This window comes from Lolium rigidum, chromosome 3 (assembly GCF_022539505.1).
Source record: "Lolium rigidum isolate FL_2022 chromosome 3, APGP_CSIRO_Lrig_0.1, whole genome shotgun sequence".
Lineage (NCBI taxonomy): Eukaryota > Viridiplantae > Streptophyta > Magnoliopsida > Poales > Poaceae > Lolium > Lolium rigidum.
This window is the reverse complement of record NC_061510.1, coordinates 151,963,763-151,984,391: the sequence shown is the minus strand read 5'-3', so window position 1 is coordinate 151,984,391 and position 20,629 is coordinate 151,963,763. Positions and strand designations below refer to the sequence as shown.

Sequence of the window (20,629 nt, the reverse complement as noted above, 5' to 3'; positions counted from 1 at the left end):
TAGGACAATTAATCAATTACTAAGTGCTAACTAGCTAAGAAGCTAAGGTAGCTACCCAGCTACTCCGTAGAGCACTAGAAGTTACAAGTGTCCTAGTGCTTGAACAAATCTTTCTCCAAAGTAATTGAAGATACATATAACTAAAACATGAGAAGAGCAGATTACATATATATGTTGTAGCTGGCAACATCAGTACTTCATTACTGCCTTTTTTTGCGAATAGCATTACTAGCTAGTACATCTAGCTTGAAACCCAATGTTAACTCTAGCAAGAGTGCAACACGCTTCCACGGTTTTACACACAGCTAGTTTGCTATGGATGACAATGTGAGGAGTCAAGAGCAACCAAGCCTGAGCTCAAGATCCAAACCTGCATCACCGAACCCTTCTCCAACATCAAGCTCCAAGTTCACCTCTAATGCAGCAGGCTTCGTCGCCACCTCGGCCGCCGTCGTGGAGAAGAAGCTGTATACGGCCGGCGGGGTCGGCGTCGTGTTGCTGGTGCAGCAGTACAGCGGCGGCAAAAGATTGAGGTTGGGAAGCCTGTGGGAGTAGTAGTGCCGGAGCCTCGCCCTCTCCCTGCGGTGGACGTTCATGTGCCCCCCTAGCGCCTGCGCCGACCGGAACTCCCTCTTGCAGTACCCGCACGTGTACGACGACGACGACCTCTGCGCGGCCACCGGCCACGGCACGCCGCCGCCGGCGGAGAAGCTCCACGCTGCCGCCGGCCGCAGCAGCAGCTGGTGGTGGTCGAGGTTGAGGCGGCCATGGTCTCCTCTCGCGCCTCTGTTCTCCATGGACTGATCAACTACTTGTGTCGTGTGAGTGTGTGACTGATGTGGTGGTGTAGCGAGTGTGGCTTGGGAGTGAGCATGCTGGTAGTATATATGCTACCCTAGCCCACTGGACCTGTACACTTAGACCCTTGTTTTTCTCTCACACAAGCACACACACTGTATCATCGATTCACGCGGCCACTCATGCAAATACAAACTTGTAGTTAAAGCATCTTGCTAGGTAGCTCGTTTTTGTAGTTGTTATTGTTGGGCTTGGGCAGATATGATGGACAGATAGAGGTGACCAAGTGCACGCGGAGTCAAAGGTATATTGTTGGGATAGTGGTGATGTTGCAGATGAGATACCGTCAGAACAATGCTCTCCGTTTAAGGGAAGACTATGTGACATGTATTTGCAACGTCTGCACCCTGCTTTTCCCCACGACAAGACACAATGTGCACCCCAAAGAGGATAGAAGTACTTGCAAGTGTTTATATGTAGCATATATTTGCATCAAGGCACTGTAGTATTATGTAGTTTTGCTTCTGGCTCACTCCAGCTAGCTAGTACACCTAGATAGATAGCTGAATGCCTACATGGCCAAAGAAGCAAAAGACGTTCCCGTTGCTCCGAAAGCGTACGCGGCCTTTGCCCTCTGTTTGCTGCCCTTGAGTTTGACCGCAACTATAGCATCTTCTTTTTATCCCTTCATCTTTGTATTTACACAACTACACAAGGAATCAACTGTTATTGTTCTAGGTGTCATACAAGTATTCATTCATGTCTGAGTGCTGCAACTGCAACACATCGCGTCAATCACGTCATGTCACCATATATATGTGCATTCAACTTCAAGCAGGCGCGGCCGAATATATCTTTCGTCAACGCATGCTTCTTTCTTTCTTTCGCACTGCCATGCAATGTCTGGAGGCTCAAGCCATTGCACCCCATTGGCCAGCAATAGACATCTTTGGGCTCTGGTAGACATGATGGTAACACAAAGGTGAAGTAGGTTTTGCTATATATGCTTGTATGTACCGATGTGCGTCTCTCCATCTCTTTTTACCATGGAAAAAAATGCATGACTATTAGTTACGTGTAGCTTTCTTTTCTGAGATGATACTACTTGCTACAATGGTCTGATCACGATCGAGAAGATAGCTAGCTAGTACTAGTAAAGCTATGCCTGAAGGTGAAAACAAGAACGCAAAATATATCAAGAACAAAAAATGTGACTTCATCCAACAATACAACACTATGGGAAACAGCTCAATTGCCGAGCATACAGTACATTTACCGGGGCTCTCGGCATATAGACTCATATGCTGCGGCACGACAAATTCAGCAAATAAATGGGCTTAGCATATTCGTGGTGTGCCGAGTGTATGCGCTCGGCAAATAGGTAAAAAACAACAATGTATGCATTTTTGCATGACAAATAATGTTGCCAAAGGAAGTTCTAAATTTTTTTACATAAAAATAATTGTTTTCTACTTTCTGAGTGTTAAAAGTGGAGATTTTTGTTAATCAAATGCAAATAATATGGTACAAAATGGCACTCTCCAATTTTCTCTGAACCAGATTTAATGGGCAATTCCTGAATTTTACGAATTTTCAATCTTTCTAGCTTTTTTCTCATTTAGATGAATTTTCGACAATTTCATAGAAAGTAGATCAAATTTGGTCGAAATACAAGTACGTGATAGTTTGCTCTAATTTCTTTCAAAGCTCATTTTTAGGAACACACGTAGTCATCACACGGGAGATTCAATGAGAGTTTGGCAAGATTCAACCCCTTGGTACGAATGGTCATGATAGCAATTTGGACCACAATTTGAAAACCATAGAAGAAAATAAAATATCACGAAAATGTAACAGTTGCTCGTTTGGTCCTTTTATGTGTAGTATTTGAAAGGAAAAATTATGGGTTTGTACATATTGTGTAAGAAACAAAACTTCACAAAACAGACTATCATCTATGAAGATTCTTGACTTCACATTCAAATGACCATATTCATGGCATAGTTTGTGATAATGTTCCCATATTTGGCACAAGTATGCATCTTGAAACGACAAACAATGTTTCTAGAGGGAATTTCTATTTTTTACATAAAAACATTATTTTCCTGGAGCCGAAAGTTGGGGCTTTTTTGTGAATCAAGTGCAAAGAAAATGGTGCAAATGGAACCACTCAAATTTTCACTCATGGACCACATTTAATAGAGAAGTCCCAACTTTTATGAATTTCCAAGCTTTCCAGCTACTTTTTTCAGATTTAAATTTTATGCCAATTTCAAAAATAAGTAGGCCCAATTTAAAATGTAGATATGTGACGGTTTGCTCTATTTTTTCTTCCAAAATCATTTTTGATACATGAGTACCCGTTGCACGGGAGGTCAAATGATATTATAGCAAGATTCAACCCCTTGGTATGAATGGTCATCCTGGCAATTTTACCACATTTTGAAAACTACCGAAAAAATAAAAAATCAAGAAATGACAAGGAAAAAATGATATATATGGATTTTGACATGTTTCGTAAAAATGGATTAATTATCATCTATGAGCATTTATGACTTTCAAGCCAAATGTTCATGGCCATATGACAGACATAGTTTGTGATAGTATGACCATGTTAAGTGTTCGTCTTGGCATGACAAACAATGTTGCCAAAGTGAGTTTTTAATTTTTTTTGGATAAAAGACATTTTGCATTTCTAATGGCCAAAAGTTTGTGAATGACGCAAACAACTTTCAATCAAACTAGAACGCACTTAATGGAGAATTCCTAACTTTGTATGAATATCCAAACTATCTAGCTACTTTTCCCCCACTTAAACGACTTTTCTGCCGATTTCATATAAAGTATGTTAAATTTGAACTACATGCACGTCATAGTTTGCATATTCATAGTGTTAGAGTAGGAATTGACTAGGGTAGATCCTATGCATGGTATGTGCTATCTATGTCGACAGCGAGGCGCCTGTGGTGACTTCGTCAATTTCAAGATCCAATCCGCCGGCTCGGTCTTCCGGAGGTGCTCATAGGGGTAGGGTGTGCGTGTGTGCGTTCATAGGGGTGAGTGTATGCGCGTGTATGTGAGCGCCTGCGTTTGTACTGTGTTTCTCAAAAAAAAAAGAGTAGGAATTGACTAGGGTAGATCCTATGCATGGTATGTGCTATCTATGTGTGTGTGTTCTGCGCACCAGAGAGAGAGAGAGATCGAGAGGGAGAGAGAGAGACAGAGAGAGGGGTTGCCTCCTTCCTGCGAGGAGGATCCTGACAGCGTCGTCATGGTGGCGATGGCGGTGGCGTGAGTGATGCAGAGGCGGCGGTGGTGGAGCTTCCCGTCGACACGCGCTAACCCTAAATCGGTAGGGAGGTTTCGGTGGGGCGAGCAGCGCCTCGGTCAACCTCGTACCGCGTGCGTCCGGCCCCCACCTATCTATATAGCGCGGTGACAGGGCACCAACCAGTATACGGTTGGGCGCCCCCGATCAGGACGCAGACAAGGTCCACATCGAGCCGTTGGGCTCGGACATGCGGGAGATCATCCTAACACATAGATGATAGTCTGACTGTGACGAATCAAATTTTAGCAGCCGATTTCAATGTGCTATAATATTTACTTCTTCATTTGAACACATGCCAAAAAAAAAAGGATATTGCGAGTGATAAACGGAGTGGTTTATGCACATGCACTTCATTTGGCATAAACATAGATATATGAAATGAAATCAAACATTTAAAAAAAGATCTATTCCATGGAATAACAAAACGTTTTTGTTGTTGGTATTTTCTTTGGGATCTTGTGCACTCAAGGTAGGAATTACATTGCTGCCAACGTTAGTTAGCTGTGAGCCTCCCAAACGAACGGGTATGGCGATGCCAAACTGAGTGGAATTCAAAAACTTATGTCGGGATTTGAACACGTGGCAAAAGAAGGATGTTGCGAGTGATAAACAGAGTGGTTTATATATAAAAATAATAATGTCAAGAGTGGGATTTGAAGTTTTGAACCCACGCCCTTTCGGACCAGTACCTGAATCAAATTTTAGCAGCCGATTTCAATGTGCTATAATATTTACTTCTTCATTTGAACACATGCCAAAAAAAAGGATATTGCGAGTGATAAACAGAGTGGTTTATGCACATGCACATCATTTGGCATAAACATAAACATAAATATATGAAATGAAATCAAACATTTAAAAAAGGATCTATTCCATGGAATAACAAAACGTTTTTGTTGTTGGTATTTTCTTTGGGATCTTGTGCACTCAAGGTAGGAATTATATTGCTGCCAACGTTAGTTAGCTGTGAGCCTCCCAAACGAAGGGGTATGGCGATGCCAAACTGAGTGGAATTGAAAAACTTATGTCGGGATTTGAACACGCGGCAAAAGAAAGATGTTGCGAGTGATAAACAGAGTGGTTTATACATAAAAAATAATAATGTCAAGAGTGAATAACAAAACGTTTTTGTTGTTGGTATTTTCTTTGGGATCTTGTGCACTCAAGGTAGGAATTATATTGCTGCCAACGTTAGTTAGCTGTGAGCCTCCCAAACGAATGGGAATGGCGATGCCAAACTGAGTGGAATTCAAAAACTTGTGTCGGGATTTGAACACACGGCAAAAGAAGGATGTTGCGAGTGATAAACAGAGTGCTTTATATATAAAAATAATAATGTCAAGAGTGGGATTTGAACCCACGCCCTTTCGGACCAGTACCTGAAACTGGCGCCTTAGACCAACTCGGCCATCTTGACTTATGTCCAATAAAGGAACATATGCTACTTAAAGATTCTCTGTTGGGAAAGCTACTAGATTCATTCTCTTTGGCTCTTCGTCACCTACTCATCGTCGACCATCGTGTGTCGTGAGGCTACCTATGCCAAATTGCCATTGGAGCATCACTTCCCCCAGCAACATGTACAAAGTTGCTAGTGGTGACATGAGGACAGTACCATACAACGTGCATCACGGTAGCAGACAACCAATGCGCCAAGAGCACGAGCAGGTTAGGTAGTGGGGGCATGGAAGCTATACAATCACTTCCTTAGGCTGGTGCCAACGCAGGCGTGAGGACGGGCGGTAGCGGCGGCGTCGGGGCGAGAGGCCAGCGCGGGTGCCGCGTTGGCGGGAGCGGGCGATAGGCGGGGCGAGAGGGAGGGGCTGAGGTGGCGCGATCTGATTGGTCCACCTCAGCTAGCCGTTGGGGTAGCCGTTGCTGGTTCAAAAACCCCCTATAAATACCCCTATATGGTTTCACTCATTCCACACCTCACTTCATCTCCTCCATTCTCCATTTCCACTCCTCTCAACGCCATGTCTTCGTCTAGCAGCAGTTCGAGCGACGGAATGGAGGGTGATATGAGGGACTCACCGATGTATACACAGCTCCAGCATGATTTGATTGAGCATGTGTGGGCTAATGCCTAGATTATGTAATTTTTTCAAATTTTTATGTAATCTTTTCAAATTTTTATGTAATTTTTTTTATGATGTAATCGGTAACAATTTTAGTTCAATAAAATAATTTTCTTGCATTATTTTTAATGTTGTAATCTGAAAAAGAAATGCTGATGTCAAGGAGAGAGAAAAGCTGATGTGAAGAAGAGAGAAGTAAAAGCTGGCACTATAGCCCGTGCACTGGCACCGTGGGGTGAGAGTGAGAAAAAAAGCTAACGTGGCGGGTGAGAGTGAGGCTATGCATTGGCACCAGCCTTACTCATGTACAAGATGGACGCAAAATTAACAAGATCACAGTGTGAACGAAGATCGATGTTTACTTAATTATCAAGCAGATATGGTTAATAAATAAAAAATTGTTCTACAAGTGTTCCTACACATGCTACATACAGGTCTGCTACCCACCACCCAGCTCTCTTACCTAAGAGCAAGAATACAAAGAATGGAACTCGTACATTCTGGTACAAAACAACATCTATTCCTGTCCAATACTACTATATTTATGGCTCCTCTGCACAAAAGCCAGCATCAGCTGATGCGTGTTATAATGTATCTGCCTTTCTCTAGATCATATATAATCTTTGTCTTGGGCTTCTTCCATCTCAACACCAAAAATACTCCGCAAGCAAACAATCCTCCCAGCACAACAAGCAGGGGTATATGGCTATGTACCCTTCTTGCAGGGGCACCTGACGGCCCTAGAATTGTACTTCTCGTGTTCGTAATGAACGCTCCTAGGGCCCATTCAACCTGAGTGTCTCCTACCTGATTTGAATACTCGATCCTGCTCAGAGAAAATTGTAAGTAGAAGGCGTATAAGATTAGTCAAGGGTAAATTTCACTGGAGAAGAATGATTGCGTTCTGATATGCTTGCCTCTTGTCATCCAGTGGTACACCAAGACCGTCGTGAAGTAGAGCTACAATGTACGCTGATGAGAAGCAATACCGTGAGAAATCTTCATCTGAATGATTGAGATATTCTTGTCTCAGTGTTGACAAGTCCTTGTTGCAAACTTGCTCTCCAGCAAGCGTAAAATCAGATAGTGATGAAGACTGCTCTAGTCCAAAGAACTGGAAGAGAATGTATATGGGTCAGAAGTGTCCTAAGAAAAGGGTGGTATGTGCAAGGTATGGAAGAGGAGAACATGCTGTGGACCTTTGATGTAAAGTAGAAATTTTCAGTTGCCAGGAAATGTCCACGTAGCTCAGGTACAAAAGTAGATCCCAAGTGGCATTGCTGATACTGGCAGTTTTCTGCATTTAGACACAAAAGTTTAAGGTATACAGGTGGATACACCTATAGAATACAAATACCCAGCAGGCAAACTCTGACTTTCCAATAAAAGTGGTACTAACTACAAACCGAGCAGGTTTAACCAAGTTTCTTAAGTAAGGATAAAGAATAAGCTCAGTGAAGTATTCAAAGTGCTAAGATTTACAGAAGATATTAGGCTAATGCAGCAAAGAATCTCCACCCCATTTATCTTGACATCAATCAGTTACAGAGAAATCCTCTTATTCTCAGTTATAACTTTCAATTCATCATGCGTGCTAAACTTCTATCTTCTAAGTGTGCACATAGACACTGGCGGTACTATAAGCAAAGGAATAGTGAAGAGCAGGAAATGTATATATAACTAAATAAACATATACACTAATAAAGAAAAAGGGATCAAAGTGTCCTCATGCATTTCTTACCCTTTCCTTCTTGCATTATCATTAATGAAGAAGATCTACATTCTTTAAAGTTTCCGCTTCCATTATCAATATATTGATTCTCTAAATTTGACCGTGAAGCACCGCTTGTCTTCACCGTTACTCTTCTTTTGTGAGAATATCCTTTAGGAGCACATGGATCAACAAGCGTACCATTTTTGGAAGATCCTGCAGTCAAACACTATTCAGTATTTGTACTTGCAGGAGAGTACTGTATTTATATTTCTTGTAAGGCTGACCAAAGGAATTAAAAAATGTTTGTTATTTCCCTCTGATTTCTTACACATAGGAAAGATAAAATAAAAAAGGATAGAACACCTTCAACAAACTTTCACCTTGAACTAAAATCCTGCGACATTTGTAACTTGGTAGCAAATCCTTGCTACAAAGTATTAGTTATTGGCATACATTAATGTATTTCTTACACATAGGAAAGATGAAATAAAAAAGGATAGAACACCTTTGATGAACTTTCGCCTTGAACTAAAATCATGGGTCTGTAACTTGGTAGCAAATCTTAGCTACAGTAAGTCTTAGTTATTGGCATTCTAGGGACCAAGGGTTCTGTAATTAATATTCCTATTTACAGGATTAATTTCCAGGGACTTCCTGTTTCCATATACATCAGATACTGCATTGCCCAGTTATTATGGAGGGGGTGGAAAATGTCTAGATTGACTGTTTCAATGTTGAAAGGAAAAGAAAGTATAAATACCTCTTGACCTCACTATTTCAAGGAATGAGTCTTGCGCTGCATTCTGTGAAAATAAGTGATTAAATCAGACTGTCAAATCTAAATCTATTGCACAATATCACAAGATCAGAAATACATTAGTGTCCAGGGTCCTGCCATCCATTTATTGAAGATCTCTATTGGGATATGGGTTGTGCATACGCATCAAATGATCACCATTAGCATAAAAGAGAAATAAGAAAAAAAAAATCATAACATTTTGGGCAGGTGAATTAATTAAGACACAAATAACAGCATGAAGCATGCAGCACACAATCTCTTTATATATCTAACCAAATGGTCTGGCACATATTGTCATAGATGTTTCTTCTACAACCGACACTGCAAACATTATCTTGAAAACTTGAGACTTATGAAAAAAAAACGAAACTGCCTTTTGATACTTCAACCTTAGCAACGCAGCGATTTGGCAACTGGCTCGAGCAAGGGGCCAGGAAGCTGTCATGACTTGCTCATCCTACTGACATCTGTGTAGACTGTAGTTTACCCTAGTTTTTAATCTTCTTCATTTTTCTTGCCGTTTTGTTAGGATAGCTACAGTTCTCTAGCTTTATTTCTTGTCCTCTGTACAGTTGTTTGGTTTTTGGTCACAGACTCACAGCCACACTTTCCACGTTGTACTTTGCGCCTTCTTGGTGTTTTTCTAATGCAAAATGACAATAATTTAGATGCATGTTCAAGAAAAAAAATCAAGCTTAATAACAATGTACCTGAAAAAGGTTTTTGAAACTTTAGTTACTTATGACCTATGAGAAGATTAATGCATCTGTGAGTGATATTTGATGATGTTTGGGAGCATTCAACTATGGTCCAGATATGAAAAAAGACCTGGTAGTTATGAGTGACAATAATAAACTATTGTTTTTCTGTTTGATTACTGTTCACACGGATCTCAGAATCACACAGTGAACGGTGACATGTGGACACCTGGAAACTAAATTCACTCTAACAAGATTAACCATAGATGATTCAAGTATTGCAAATAAGAAATGACTCACCTGTCCAAAGTTAAGAAAGCTGTTGGTATAAAGAGTATATGCTGTTTCACCAAAGGTAAAATTAGTTGATAGTTCCGGAGGAAGTACTTCATCAGAAACAAAAGTCAGCTGAAACAAACAGCAGGAATTACATTAGCAGGAGACTGCAATTTCTTGGAATACAACCAGAACATAAACCCATTATGTGCACATATATTGAACTTGGCTCTTCGTCATCGACCATTATTGAAGCCATTTTCGCCATTACCGTTATTAGCAAATCACCGTATTAAGTAAGTGACAAAGTGAATCTTTTCTGATGTTAGGTACATCTACAATATTATTATCGTATTAGCATGCGTCATGGTTAAATTAAACAAGTCTAACACATGAGGGCAAAGGAAAACAAAAACAGTGTATGTGTTCATCAGAGAACCTGAGCTGAAGCACCCCCAAGTTCAATTATTCCAATCGTTTTGTGAGGATCCCCTCCAAGTGTACCCAGAGCATAGTTTGCCGCAACCCAAGCATAGACACCTTCGTCAGAACCTATAAGAAATGTACCAGCAAAAGTAAGAACCCAACTTGACAATATTCCAGGTAATGACACAGTAAAACATATATATCCATCATACCCGTTCCCCCAGCAGACACCAACTGATTCACAGTTCACCAATGTCACATTATTTATATCAGTTAATCAATGTTTTTCTTCTCCCCTGATTTTCTCAGTTATTGATGTTATCTTAGAGCATCTCCAACAGTAAATCACAGCAACTTCTTAGGGGTTTACCACTCAGCATTGTGGTGACGTAAAGGAGAAAATGGGACGAGAGAGAGTAAAGCCGTTTATTGGGGAAGAAATGATCATGTCCCCAGTTAAATGATCATGTTGTTATAGGCTTACTTGTTTTCTTTAAAATGTTAAAGTCCAATCATCATTAATCACAGATGTACTCTAATTTATTGTCTTAGTAAGGAGGCGAAGGAACGAATATCTGTAGAGCTTGTTTCTTTGCATAAGTTTTGGATTTCTCTCTTCTTAAGTAACAAGTTACTATGAAATAAACTATTGGAGATGCTCTTACTAAAGCAAAAAAAAAAAGGTTTTGGAACCAAAGGATACATCGATCTCGTAACAGAAAAGAAGACTCAACACTAAAGTTATCCACAACTCGGGTACGAAGGCAACAAATGTACCACATCAAACTGCATATCCACAAGAAACTTAAACAGGTCATTTCCGAACTGAGCAAACAACAATTGGTGGTGTCATCGCATCTGGGGGAAATCATATCACCAATTCATCATGCAACATTTCCTATTCATCATCGGATTGGTAATGGCTCATTTCAGTCACTCACACACCACTGGAAGTCTGGAACTAGAGCGAAATAACTTTGTTCCAGTATAAAATAAAATGGGCAGAAATTGACAGTACCTGGGATCACCTTGGCCCATGAGTCCTCGAACCGGAAGCCGGAGGCCCGGAGCACGTCCCTGCAGGACGCCAATATCGCCCCCTGGACGCTCTCCTCCAGCAGCCTCAGCCCGGCGGTGGCCATCAGCCGCACCTCCGTTGCCGCAGCGCCGCCCTCGCCCCCTACCTTCTCCCTGGCGAACTCCAAGAGCGGTCGGAGCGATTCCCCGGCGCGGGCCGTGTCGGCGGCGAAGGAGGAGAGCCCCGGGGAGACGCGCATCACCACGGAGCGCGCCAGATCCGGGCGGCCGTCGGGCCCTGTGGCGAAGACGTGGGCCCTGCTGCCGGTGCTGCCGCCGTCTATGATTACGGAGAAGCGCGGGGAGGGGGCGGGATGCGTTGGGGAGGAGGAGAGGAGGTGGACGAGTGCGGAGACGACGATGGCGAGGAGGGCGGAGCCGAGGCAGAGGGCGCAGAGGCGGCAGCGGCCGCGGCGTGGCCGGGGGGAGGCGGGTTTGGTGGGTTCCGGCATGATGGGACGCGGACAGACAGGGTGTCCGGCCGTCGCCGACGCCGCCGCCGTGACTCGTCGACGGCGAGAGAGGTGGCGACGACGACTTTTATTTGTTGGTTTATTTATTTATTTAGTTGTTTACATTGTTACTTTTTGAAATTGCGTGGGAGTGTCGTCTTTATAGCACAGCCTGTGCCTCGGAGGAGCAGGTGAAGACGTACTCTCTTAGTTACGTGTATCAGCAGAGTAAACATATTTCAGATATTAACACAATCTCATGTTCCCTCTATTTTAAAATAATAATTACCCCTCCAATCACAAAAAAGTATTGTAAGTCTAATACTATTACATTTTAAAATTAGACCCTACAAAAATCAGAAAAATGTTCGTTGCTCAATCTTACTCTGGCAACCGCGCGCTGGCAACCAGGAAGGCATCACTAGCACAACGTGCCCTCGCCTCGCGCTGCCGGAGCCGGTGGAACTCCACGTGGCCACGGCCTCCCGCAGCGGTGGCAGGCGACGACCTCGGCCAGGCCTGGATCGAGGAAGAGGCGATGGACCAACATTGTTGTAGCGCCGACCGCGCCGTCGTCAGAGGGCCGGCGACCCTTGTTGCCGCTTTGTGTCGACAGTGGCCACCCGTGGCCCCACCATCCCCTCGAGTGCGTGATCGCCCGCTACCTTCGGCCACGCCCCCGGCGTTGTAGGCTCCGGCAAAACATCCTCCTCCACGGGGAGTCGTCCCCCGCCTCTGGTCAATGACGTCGGGCACCAAATTGGCGGCAGCCAACGAGATCCATGGGGAGGCGATAGGATTGAGGATAGGATTGGGATTTTCTATCCCTAGTCGCACCCATCTCCTCCTCTTGACCTATGCGTGTGGTTGCAGGTTGAAGACGATAGGGTGGGGTGGAGTGGAGTGCGGGTTGATAAGCAAATAAAAGCGATGGCTTTTTTGCAAAATGTAACGATCGGCAATATGCCTATGTGTATTAAAATAATTGAAGTTTCAGACTTGTGTAAAATAAAATTTCTCTAAGTTTAACCAAAATAGCAGAAAATGCATCGGTATCTACAATGTTAAATCTATATTTCTCAAAACTATATTAGTATGATAAATATAATAAAATTGAATTGATATTCCAGTTATTGATATATTTTCTATAAACTTATTCAAACTTTTTAAGTGGTTTGACTAAGAACAGAACTAGATCTTCAATTATTATTTTGAAACATAAGAACTTGGACGTGTATTCCCTTAAAACAATCGAGACAGGTGTTTAGTACATAATACTACTCCACAGCTGCAGCTTCTATGCAAAAAAGAAAAAGAATCCACCGGTTCAATCGGGACGTGAAGGCAAAATAACCAGGAAATGAAAAAGATCGTGTTCTAAATTGTAGGGACTAGAGCCTGAGCTCGAGGTCCAGTTCTTCTTCGGTGCTGTGTTCATCGTCGTCGGAGTCGACGAGGTCCACAAACGCAACCGGAGGTCTCTTGGTCTGGCCGTGCGCCTGCGGCGGCGGACGACGGTGATCCTTCTTGTCCAGCAGAGGGGCCGCCATGGCGATGTCATTCTTCTGCCCGGCCTGATGATTCTGTGATGGCGTGGCAGGGCGTGGCCGTTGGATGCCTGCAGCTGCTGCAGGTACCTGCTGATCGATATACACAGCGACGAACATACGATGGTTAATACTGTAGATTGATCAAGCTACGACTAGGAGCGAGCCATATGTGTGTATACCTGCTGGGCAGACCGTAATGCTGGGGGCCGTAATACTGAGTATAGCAGTAATCTCTTTGCGCGGCTCCATTTCCGACCTGCATGTAAGTACGCCGGCCAGCTGGTTAGTTCACTCGCAGATTTCAACAGGATAATATCGTTCTCTATGGATAATACTAATGCAGGAAATATTTATTTGAGATTCTGACCAATGCAGGTGCATATGCATGCGTAAACGAATATATCAGTGAACCGGCCGATTACGTACGTATGTATTGAATCGCACGCCGGGAACCATCACGGATGCAGATAGCGACGATGGCGGTGGCTGTGGCGCCGGCGGCGAGAAGGACGGGAACACGTAGAAATTCTCCACCGTCTCGAGCTGCGCCCTGATACTCTCCAGCGCCGCCACGCCCAGCCCCCGCCTCGGCTCCCGTCTCGCCGGCGGCATGTCGTCGGCCTCGGCGGACTTCCTCTTCTTCCCCGCCAGCCCTTCCCCGCCGCCACCAGTCGCCATGGCAGATCGGTCGCTCCTCCTCCTGAATCTACACATAGGAACGCCACGCACGCAGGGGGAAGCTGTGGTATTTAAACGGAGGCGGCATGCAGCCCTGATCGGGAAAGTGAGCTGTTATCTCAGCATTGACGGTGCAGCGATCGATCACGATACGCGCACGACGGAATTCCATGTCTGCCATATATGCCTCCAGCCGTGATCTCCTGGGCCAGATGCGGCAAGTGCGAATGGGATGCTGCCAAGATTTTGCCCGTTAACGCGCGCCTCCTATAATTGGAACCAAATCTTTCTGTGGGTTTGCGCGCACTAATTCACGCGATCTTCCTGTGACAGCAGCGCTCCAGGTCCAGGATTACTAGAATTTAACCGCCCGGTGTTTCCTCCTGTTTAATGTCGGGAGATTTTGCAAAGAACACGTTGGAATATTGGCTTGGACTTGGGCTACATCTGCGTCTACGTACAAACAACATCAGCTCCCTCTCGAACGTGCAGTTGTGCAATTTATTTGAACGGAAAGAATCTACAATTCGTCTTCTCGGGTGTGGGTTTTGCCAGCAGTTCAAGACGTGTTCTACATAATATGTGAAAATATACTTTAAAATATGTTTTGATACACAAATATGTTGCACACAACTGAAAAGTATATCAATAAATAATGCATACATCAATATTATATGTAAATTTTAAGAATTTTTTTAGATTTAAAACTATTTTTATTTTCATTTAACCGATCAAGCTCCATGGACCCAGGATTAATTTTTGCATTTTTGGCATTCTCTGTCACTACATTGTTACTTTTGTGGCATATATTTTAATACGTATAATAGTGCAGCCTTTTGAAGCATGGGCTAGAGGTACCCTGGTTTTCAAAACTTCAAAAACTCGAATTTAAACTTTCAAAAAAAACACTAAAAATACTTGCATGTAGCCAACAGTGTATTCTACCGCTGTGTGAGTTTTGAATAAGAAATATCTTATATTTTAGGCTCAAAAAAATGACCAGCGTGCAAATTTGGGTTTGGTGAACAATGCAAAAAAATTCAAAAGTTCTAAAATTTGTCTGATTTCTAAGCTTTTCTAAGTTTACAATATAATCTATTCCGCGTTGAAATTTTGTGGGCTCGTAGTGTACATTATTGGGTACATGCAAGTATTTTTCGATTTTTTAACTTTAAAATCAAGTTTTCAATTTTTAGAAAATATTGGGCTACATATAGCCCCTGCTCCAAAGCGGATTTCTGGATTGTATGTCTTATATGCTATGCAAATCTCGCTACAAGTTATATAGTTATTTGGTGTTCATGAGCGCTTCCACATCTTAAATCTGACTCGTCCATATCTTTTCAAGATGAGGCACATCCATAGGGTATTTCTCTAGAGTGATTCAGTTAATATTTTATATATATTGCATATTAATTGCACATTAATTGCAATTGGCCCTCATTCTTAGGAAACAACTAATCCGGCCTATACCACACATATTCAATCCGGAAGCCCATATTTGTATTTGATGTGTACATGGGTAAGAAATAATCAACGTAAACCAACTTTCTCATACACAGATATTTAAGCACACTGAGCAAAAAGAAACTACTATCAATTACTTGAACATTTTTATATACTTTTGTTAACAACTAAACATGCAATTGCTAAGATGAAATAATATCACACACATTTGGGTGTGTAATATATCAGCTCTATGCTTGTTGCTTTATTTATACTTATTATTCAAATGACATTATCAAAATAACTATAATATGATTAGAGGTGGCTCTGATAATTAAAATTTATTCCCATGCATCAAAAAAAAATTGATAATGGGTATCTCCGATAATTTTCCGCGGGGTGGGGGAGGGGAAAACATCACATGCAAATAGGTTGTATCTCAAGTCGTAACTTCGCAAGTTCGCACTAATAATAAATATCAGCGTACAAGTGTCGTTGATGATATCATACTCATGTTCTTTGAAAAAGGTAAGTTTAGCCCGATCTTTCACGTTTTCATCTTTCCTCCACATGAGCTATAAGTATTGAACATCATAGAGGGTCACCTACTTAGGTGGCATCTTGGGACCTCGCCTTCTCTACCTAACCTTATTTTCTCTGTACTTCTCGATAAGAGGGCCTCTCTTGATGGCAACCATCGCCCTTAATGCAATAGACCAAGTCACACTAGCAATCTTTTTCTTAACGGTACAACCCTTGCATTCAATGTTAAGGCACAATACAACTTAGGGATATAACAGTCCCTAATGGAGATACACGTAGATAAAAACTAAAAAATATGGAGTAAATCTCAAGGGACACATGCTTACAAGTGGCGGTCTTCGTTGCATCTATTTCATTCATGTGGGATACAGCTTCTAGGCACCACCACCGCTGCGCCGGGGGAGGATTTGTAACACCCTCACCATCCCCCGGCCGAGCCTATTACCCATGAAAGCTCTCTAGGATCTCTAGACTAGCCCTTTCTAGTGAACTTTGTCCTCACTCGTGCACACCCGGGATCAACTTCCCGATCGGTCACCCATTCTCAAATTGCTCCAGGCCAAGCACGCTTAACCTCGGAGTTTTTTTGGATATGGCTTCCCAAAAAAGTAGTTGCAAATTGTTGGTATGAATACCATATCAATCCTATTGAGCCCTAGGTCAGGATGTCACAGATTGTTGCTAGCAAATCCAAAAACCGGCTGCCACCAACCAAAGGGTGACACCATCGAACTAACGTGATACACTTTTGAAAAGGAATTTCCTTCCCTAACTAGGTTTTGGGTGTTTATTAACAACACAAGTCCAGTGATCGAGTACACCACTGCATGTTGTAGTGTACAAGTTGTTGACATAACACTCATGATATTACACCCCTCGGAGTGGTACAACGAAAATATTGTGGGTCCAATACTCGTTTACTACTTTAAAACATTACATAAGAGTACAAGAAGATCCATGATCATTTTTGATCTAAAAGGATTTGCAAATAAATCCAAATGCAAATAGCCTATCTTTTAATAACGATGGTACTTGGAGAAACGTAGCAACTAGTCTAGCTTATAACTTCTTGTTGGTGTCTAATAATTCTTCAATAATGTCTATACTACCCTAATATTGTCCACCAATGCAGATGCCTTCGTCCTCGAGTCCTCCGTCAGCCTCCACTATGTCTTCGGGTAACCTAAGCAAGGGTTAAGAAGTAGTAGATTGTGTAATACACTACTCAAGAAGTTCTATGGTGTGTGTCCGATAATCTATCTAAAGCCGTGGATCAGGGGATCCTAGGCCTGATGTGGTTTTTGAAAACGGTTTTTAGAAAAGGTAAGTTTTAGACTTCTAAAACTTTGTTAGTCAGCCTTCACGGGTTGTGAGAACTTCATGGAGTTTTTTCCCGCCGCGATCATAGTTCTTTCGAGAACAAGGAGTATTATGACATGTTGTATACACTCTCAAGAGCTACGCTACTTTACCCACAAATTTCGTTGGCCTTGTTGCCTATTTCACACTTCCAATAGTATGAGCCTCGCACCAAGTATGTCGAATCATACCGAGTCCCTATCCGCACCCCCCACACTCCACCCAATGTAAAGAGTTTCAGTTAAGAAACCTACGCTCTATTATCATCCCTTCTATGATATCATAGTTGTCATTCCGCAGCATGAAAGGGGGCGATACGGGCTCCCACCCTGTTGTGGTCCACCAAGGAACCAGCCCAACCAAGTATCCGAGGAGGTACGGAAGGAAGAAGATACTTGTGACTCTCTCGTCCCACTCCGATATATTTGGTTAGCGCTACCTATACGACGCCAGAATGACTACCTACATTTGTTGTTTAAGTCCTAACGGTGTTGTCAGTACAATAGAAACTCCACCGTAGGTGGAACATCCAAATGATGCTAGGTGGAAGGTACAAATGATGATATTAATGCAACTAATTGCAATGCACTGTTGATATTTCATTATTCCCTGCATGTGTGTGGATTTTAGGTTGAAATTGTCGTTCTACCCTTTTATGGGTTTTGTGATTATTTATTGATATAAAATTCCGTAATAGGAAAAACATCATTGCACTTATAATGATTTTTAAGTTATTTATGACATGCTGGGTTACTAGTATATTTCCCTTTATTGGGGGATTTAAATGATTTTTATTATTTTTAGGGTATTCTAAATACCCTGAATTATTTTTAAAAATCATCACTCTTAATTGGTTTTCAAAGTTTATCCTATGAATACAATTTTAATGGGGTTAGAATTATCATAGTTGGATTCCCTGTATTTTTCTCATCAAAGCTAAATATTTTATTTTTCTAAAAAAAATTATATCTTGATCGGTATAATGGTGAAATGACAAAAATATCGTCCCGTTGACAGGTGGGGCCAATGATGAGTATGTTTTTAGCATGTTTTTACACCATTATATTAATAAGATATCATTGAGTAGCAATAGGATTTTTTGTATTTCACCGCGCTACCGCGCCCTTTTATGCTTGTCTTCGCCTGATCTCAAAATAATAAGGCAATGATGAAATATCAATAAAAACTATCATTTTATGTTAGACGTGATAAAAAATCATTTAAGCACTTAATTATACACCTGGGCGAAAGGAGGATGTGATGATGACTTCCGGAAGGTTTAGCGAACGTCGGTACGGGAGGAGCCCGCCCGTACCGTTCGCCCGTAGGCCGTGTCATGAGGATAACCTCGTCAAATACTCTCGCCTCCCATAGACGGATCTGAGATCCAAGAACACACACGACCACAAACACCAAAACACCGTCCCAGAAGAGATCTCAAGGAAGAACAAGAAGGGTCATCGTCCAAGTTGCTACCGAGATCATTGGAGGACAAGGCATCATCACCTTCATTGTCAACCCCAGCACACCATCACCATCTCCATTTCGTTCATCTCATTAGATTTTAATCTCCTTTGTTGTTGTGGGTTTGTACTTGAATTCACACCATTACCCTTATTCCATTCGTAAGATTATGATGATGTTCTTGATTGTTTCCATGTGTGAGTAGCTCAGTTCATTCTTGGGGGAGATGGAGAAACCCTAGTAATATTATAATATGAATGAAGATGATTTATAGCTTTGCACTATGGTTGTATGTTAGTTTTCTCTTGTGATGTTGCATGAACTCGACCATGTAACATTTGCCTAAGGTTCACGGGAGGGAAATACCTTCGGAAGTATGATAGTGTATACGACGGTAAGTGACATACCGTGGGTGGTGCATTATTGTATGGAAGGAGGGGACAATAGAGGACTCACCATGCTTCACAAATAACCATGGGGTAATCCCTTAATTGTAATGTAGCAATAGGTGGCTTGCCGAAGGTCATCACAGTGGTTATTCAGGGATGTGTTATAAAATACATATTCCAACATCGAGTCTTTCCCACATAGAACTAGAGAAAATATATGAATTATCTAGTTTCTGTTCTTAGTTAATACTAGAGGTGGAACCAACAGACCCGAGAACATTTTAGCCTTATTAAAGTTCAAACTTAATCCTTAGTCGTAATTGCACTCTTTTATTTAAGCTATTTACTTTATAAAACCGTCCTACAAAACTCTTTCGAAACAACACCTCACTTGGTATTTAAGACAACTTTAAGTAATTCTAGATAAATTACAACAAGGGGCATTAAGATCTTTACTAGCAGCTCCTCGTGGTTCGATACTCTTATTTCGAAACTAGCTACAACCAATTTGTGTACTTGTAGCCATCAGCCAACATGTCAGGTGCATGGGTCAAGAGGTGGACCGAGTCGACCCAGTCAGTCATCCCCTTCCTCTCTCTCAACCTCGCACGCTCTCGCGCCCGCGTTGCCTACGCGCTCGCCTCCGCCACGGCCGTTTCCAATTGTTGCCACCGCCACTTTTGCCTAAACACTCTAATCACTACGCGATACCATGTGATCTAATTAATTTATCCTATAACTTCCTATACTACTTGATCCAAACCCTATTACGATATAGGGTTTTCACCATGGATGGATTGTTGAGCTCTCACAAGTTCAGAAACCTCCCTTGGCATTCTCGGTGTTTCCTACGTCGTCTACTGTTATCACCAGAATTTAACCGAGTCAGAGGTGGGCCGCAATCAAGATGGGCTTAAAGGAAGTATACATGGAGGATTACGTGAATCGGCCTTTTATACCAAGTTGGGCTTCATTGCCCGTGTATCTGTAACATATTAGATCGTATCTTAGTTTAGAGATAGAATCTTATTCGTGCACGGTTTGGTGCACGCCCGCATTAGAGAGTCCGCTGGACTATAAATATGTATCTAGGGTTTATGGAATAAACAACAACTCACGTTCAACCCCAAAACAAACCAATCTCGGCGCATCGCCAACTCCTTCGTCTCGAGGGTTTCTATCGGGTAAGCGACATGCTGCCTAGATCGCATCTTGCGATCTAGGCAGCACAAGCCCCACGTTGTTCATGCGTTGCTCGTACTGAAGCGCTTTTGATGGCGAGCAACGTAGTTATCATTAGATGTGTTAGGGTTAGCATTGTTCTTCGTTTAAGCATGCTTACGTAGTGCAACCCTTGCATATCTAGCCGCCCTCACGCTTATCTCAGGCGTGGGGGCGGCACCCCGCTTGATCATTATTTAGTAGATCTGATCCGTTACGATTGCTCCTTGTTCTACAAGGATTAGTTTAATATCTGCAATAGTTAGGCCTTACAAAGGGGGAGAGGATCCAGTGGCACGTAGGGTGGCGTTCGCAGGTCCTAAACGGGAT

General features: G+C 42.4%; 2 protein-coding genes and 1 non-coding gene across 3 annotated transcripts; all 3 read right to left on the bottom strand.

The window, feature by feature from the left end:
- Window positions 1-335: 335 nt before the first annotated feature.
- Window positions 336-797, bottom strand: LOC124700085. Its single transcript, XM_047232273.1, has one exon. The coding sequence runs from the start codon at window positions 795-797 to the stop codon at window positions 336-338; it is 462 nt and encodes a 153-aa protein (XP_047088229.1).
- A 4,668-nt stretch (window positions 798-5,465) lies between these two features.
- On the bottom strand, window positions 5,466-5,546 carry TRNAL-CAG. The gene has a single exon. It is a non-coding gene; the product is annotated as a tRNA-Leu (tRNA).
- A 1,002-nt stretch (window positions 5,547-6,548) lies between these two features.
- LOC124702510 (probable apyrase 6) lies at window positions 6,549-11,651 on the bottom strand (the record flags this gene model as incomplete). Its single annotated transcript, XM_047234655.1, is given in 8 exon segments — window positions 6,549-7,033; window positions 7,125-7,321; window positions 7,407-7,504; window positions 7,949-8,134; window positions 8,682-8,724; window positions 9,719-9,826; window positions 10,134-10,246; window positions 11,139-11,651. Coding segments are annotated over 8 exon segments (1,512 nt in total). The 3' UTR covers window positions 6,549-6,777.
- Window positions 11,652-20,629: the final 8,978 nt, after the last annotated feature.

Bases quoted from the DNA above. Each gene is read 5' to 3' on its own strand.
- LOC124700085 (XM_047232273.1), bottom strand. From the start codon at position 797: ATGGAGAACAGAGGCGCGAGAGGAGACCATGGCCGCCTCAACCTCGAC.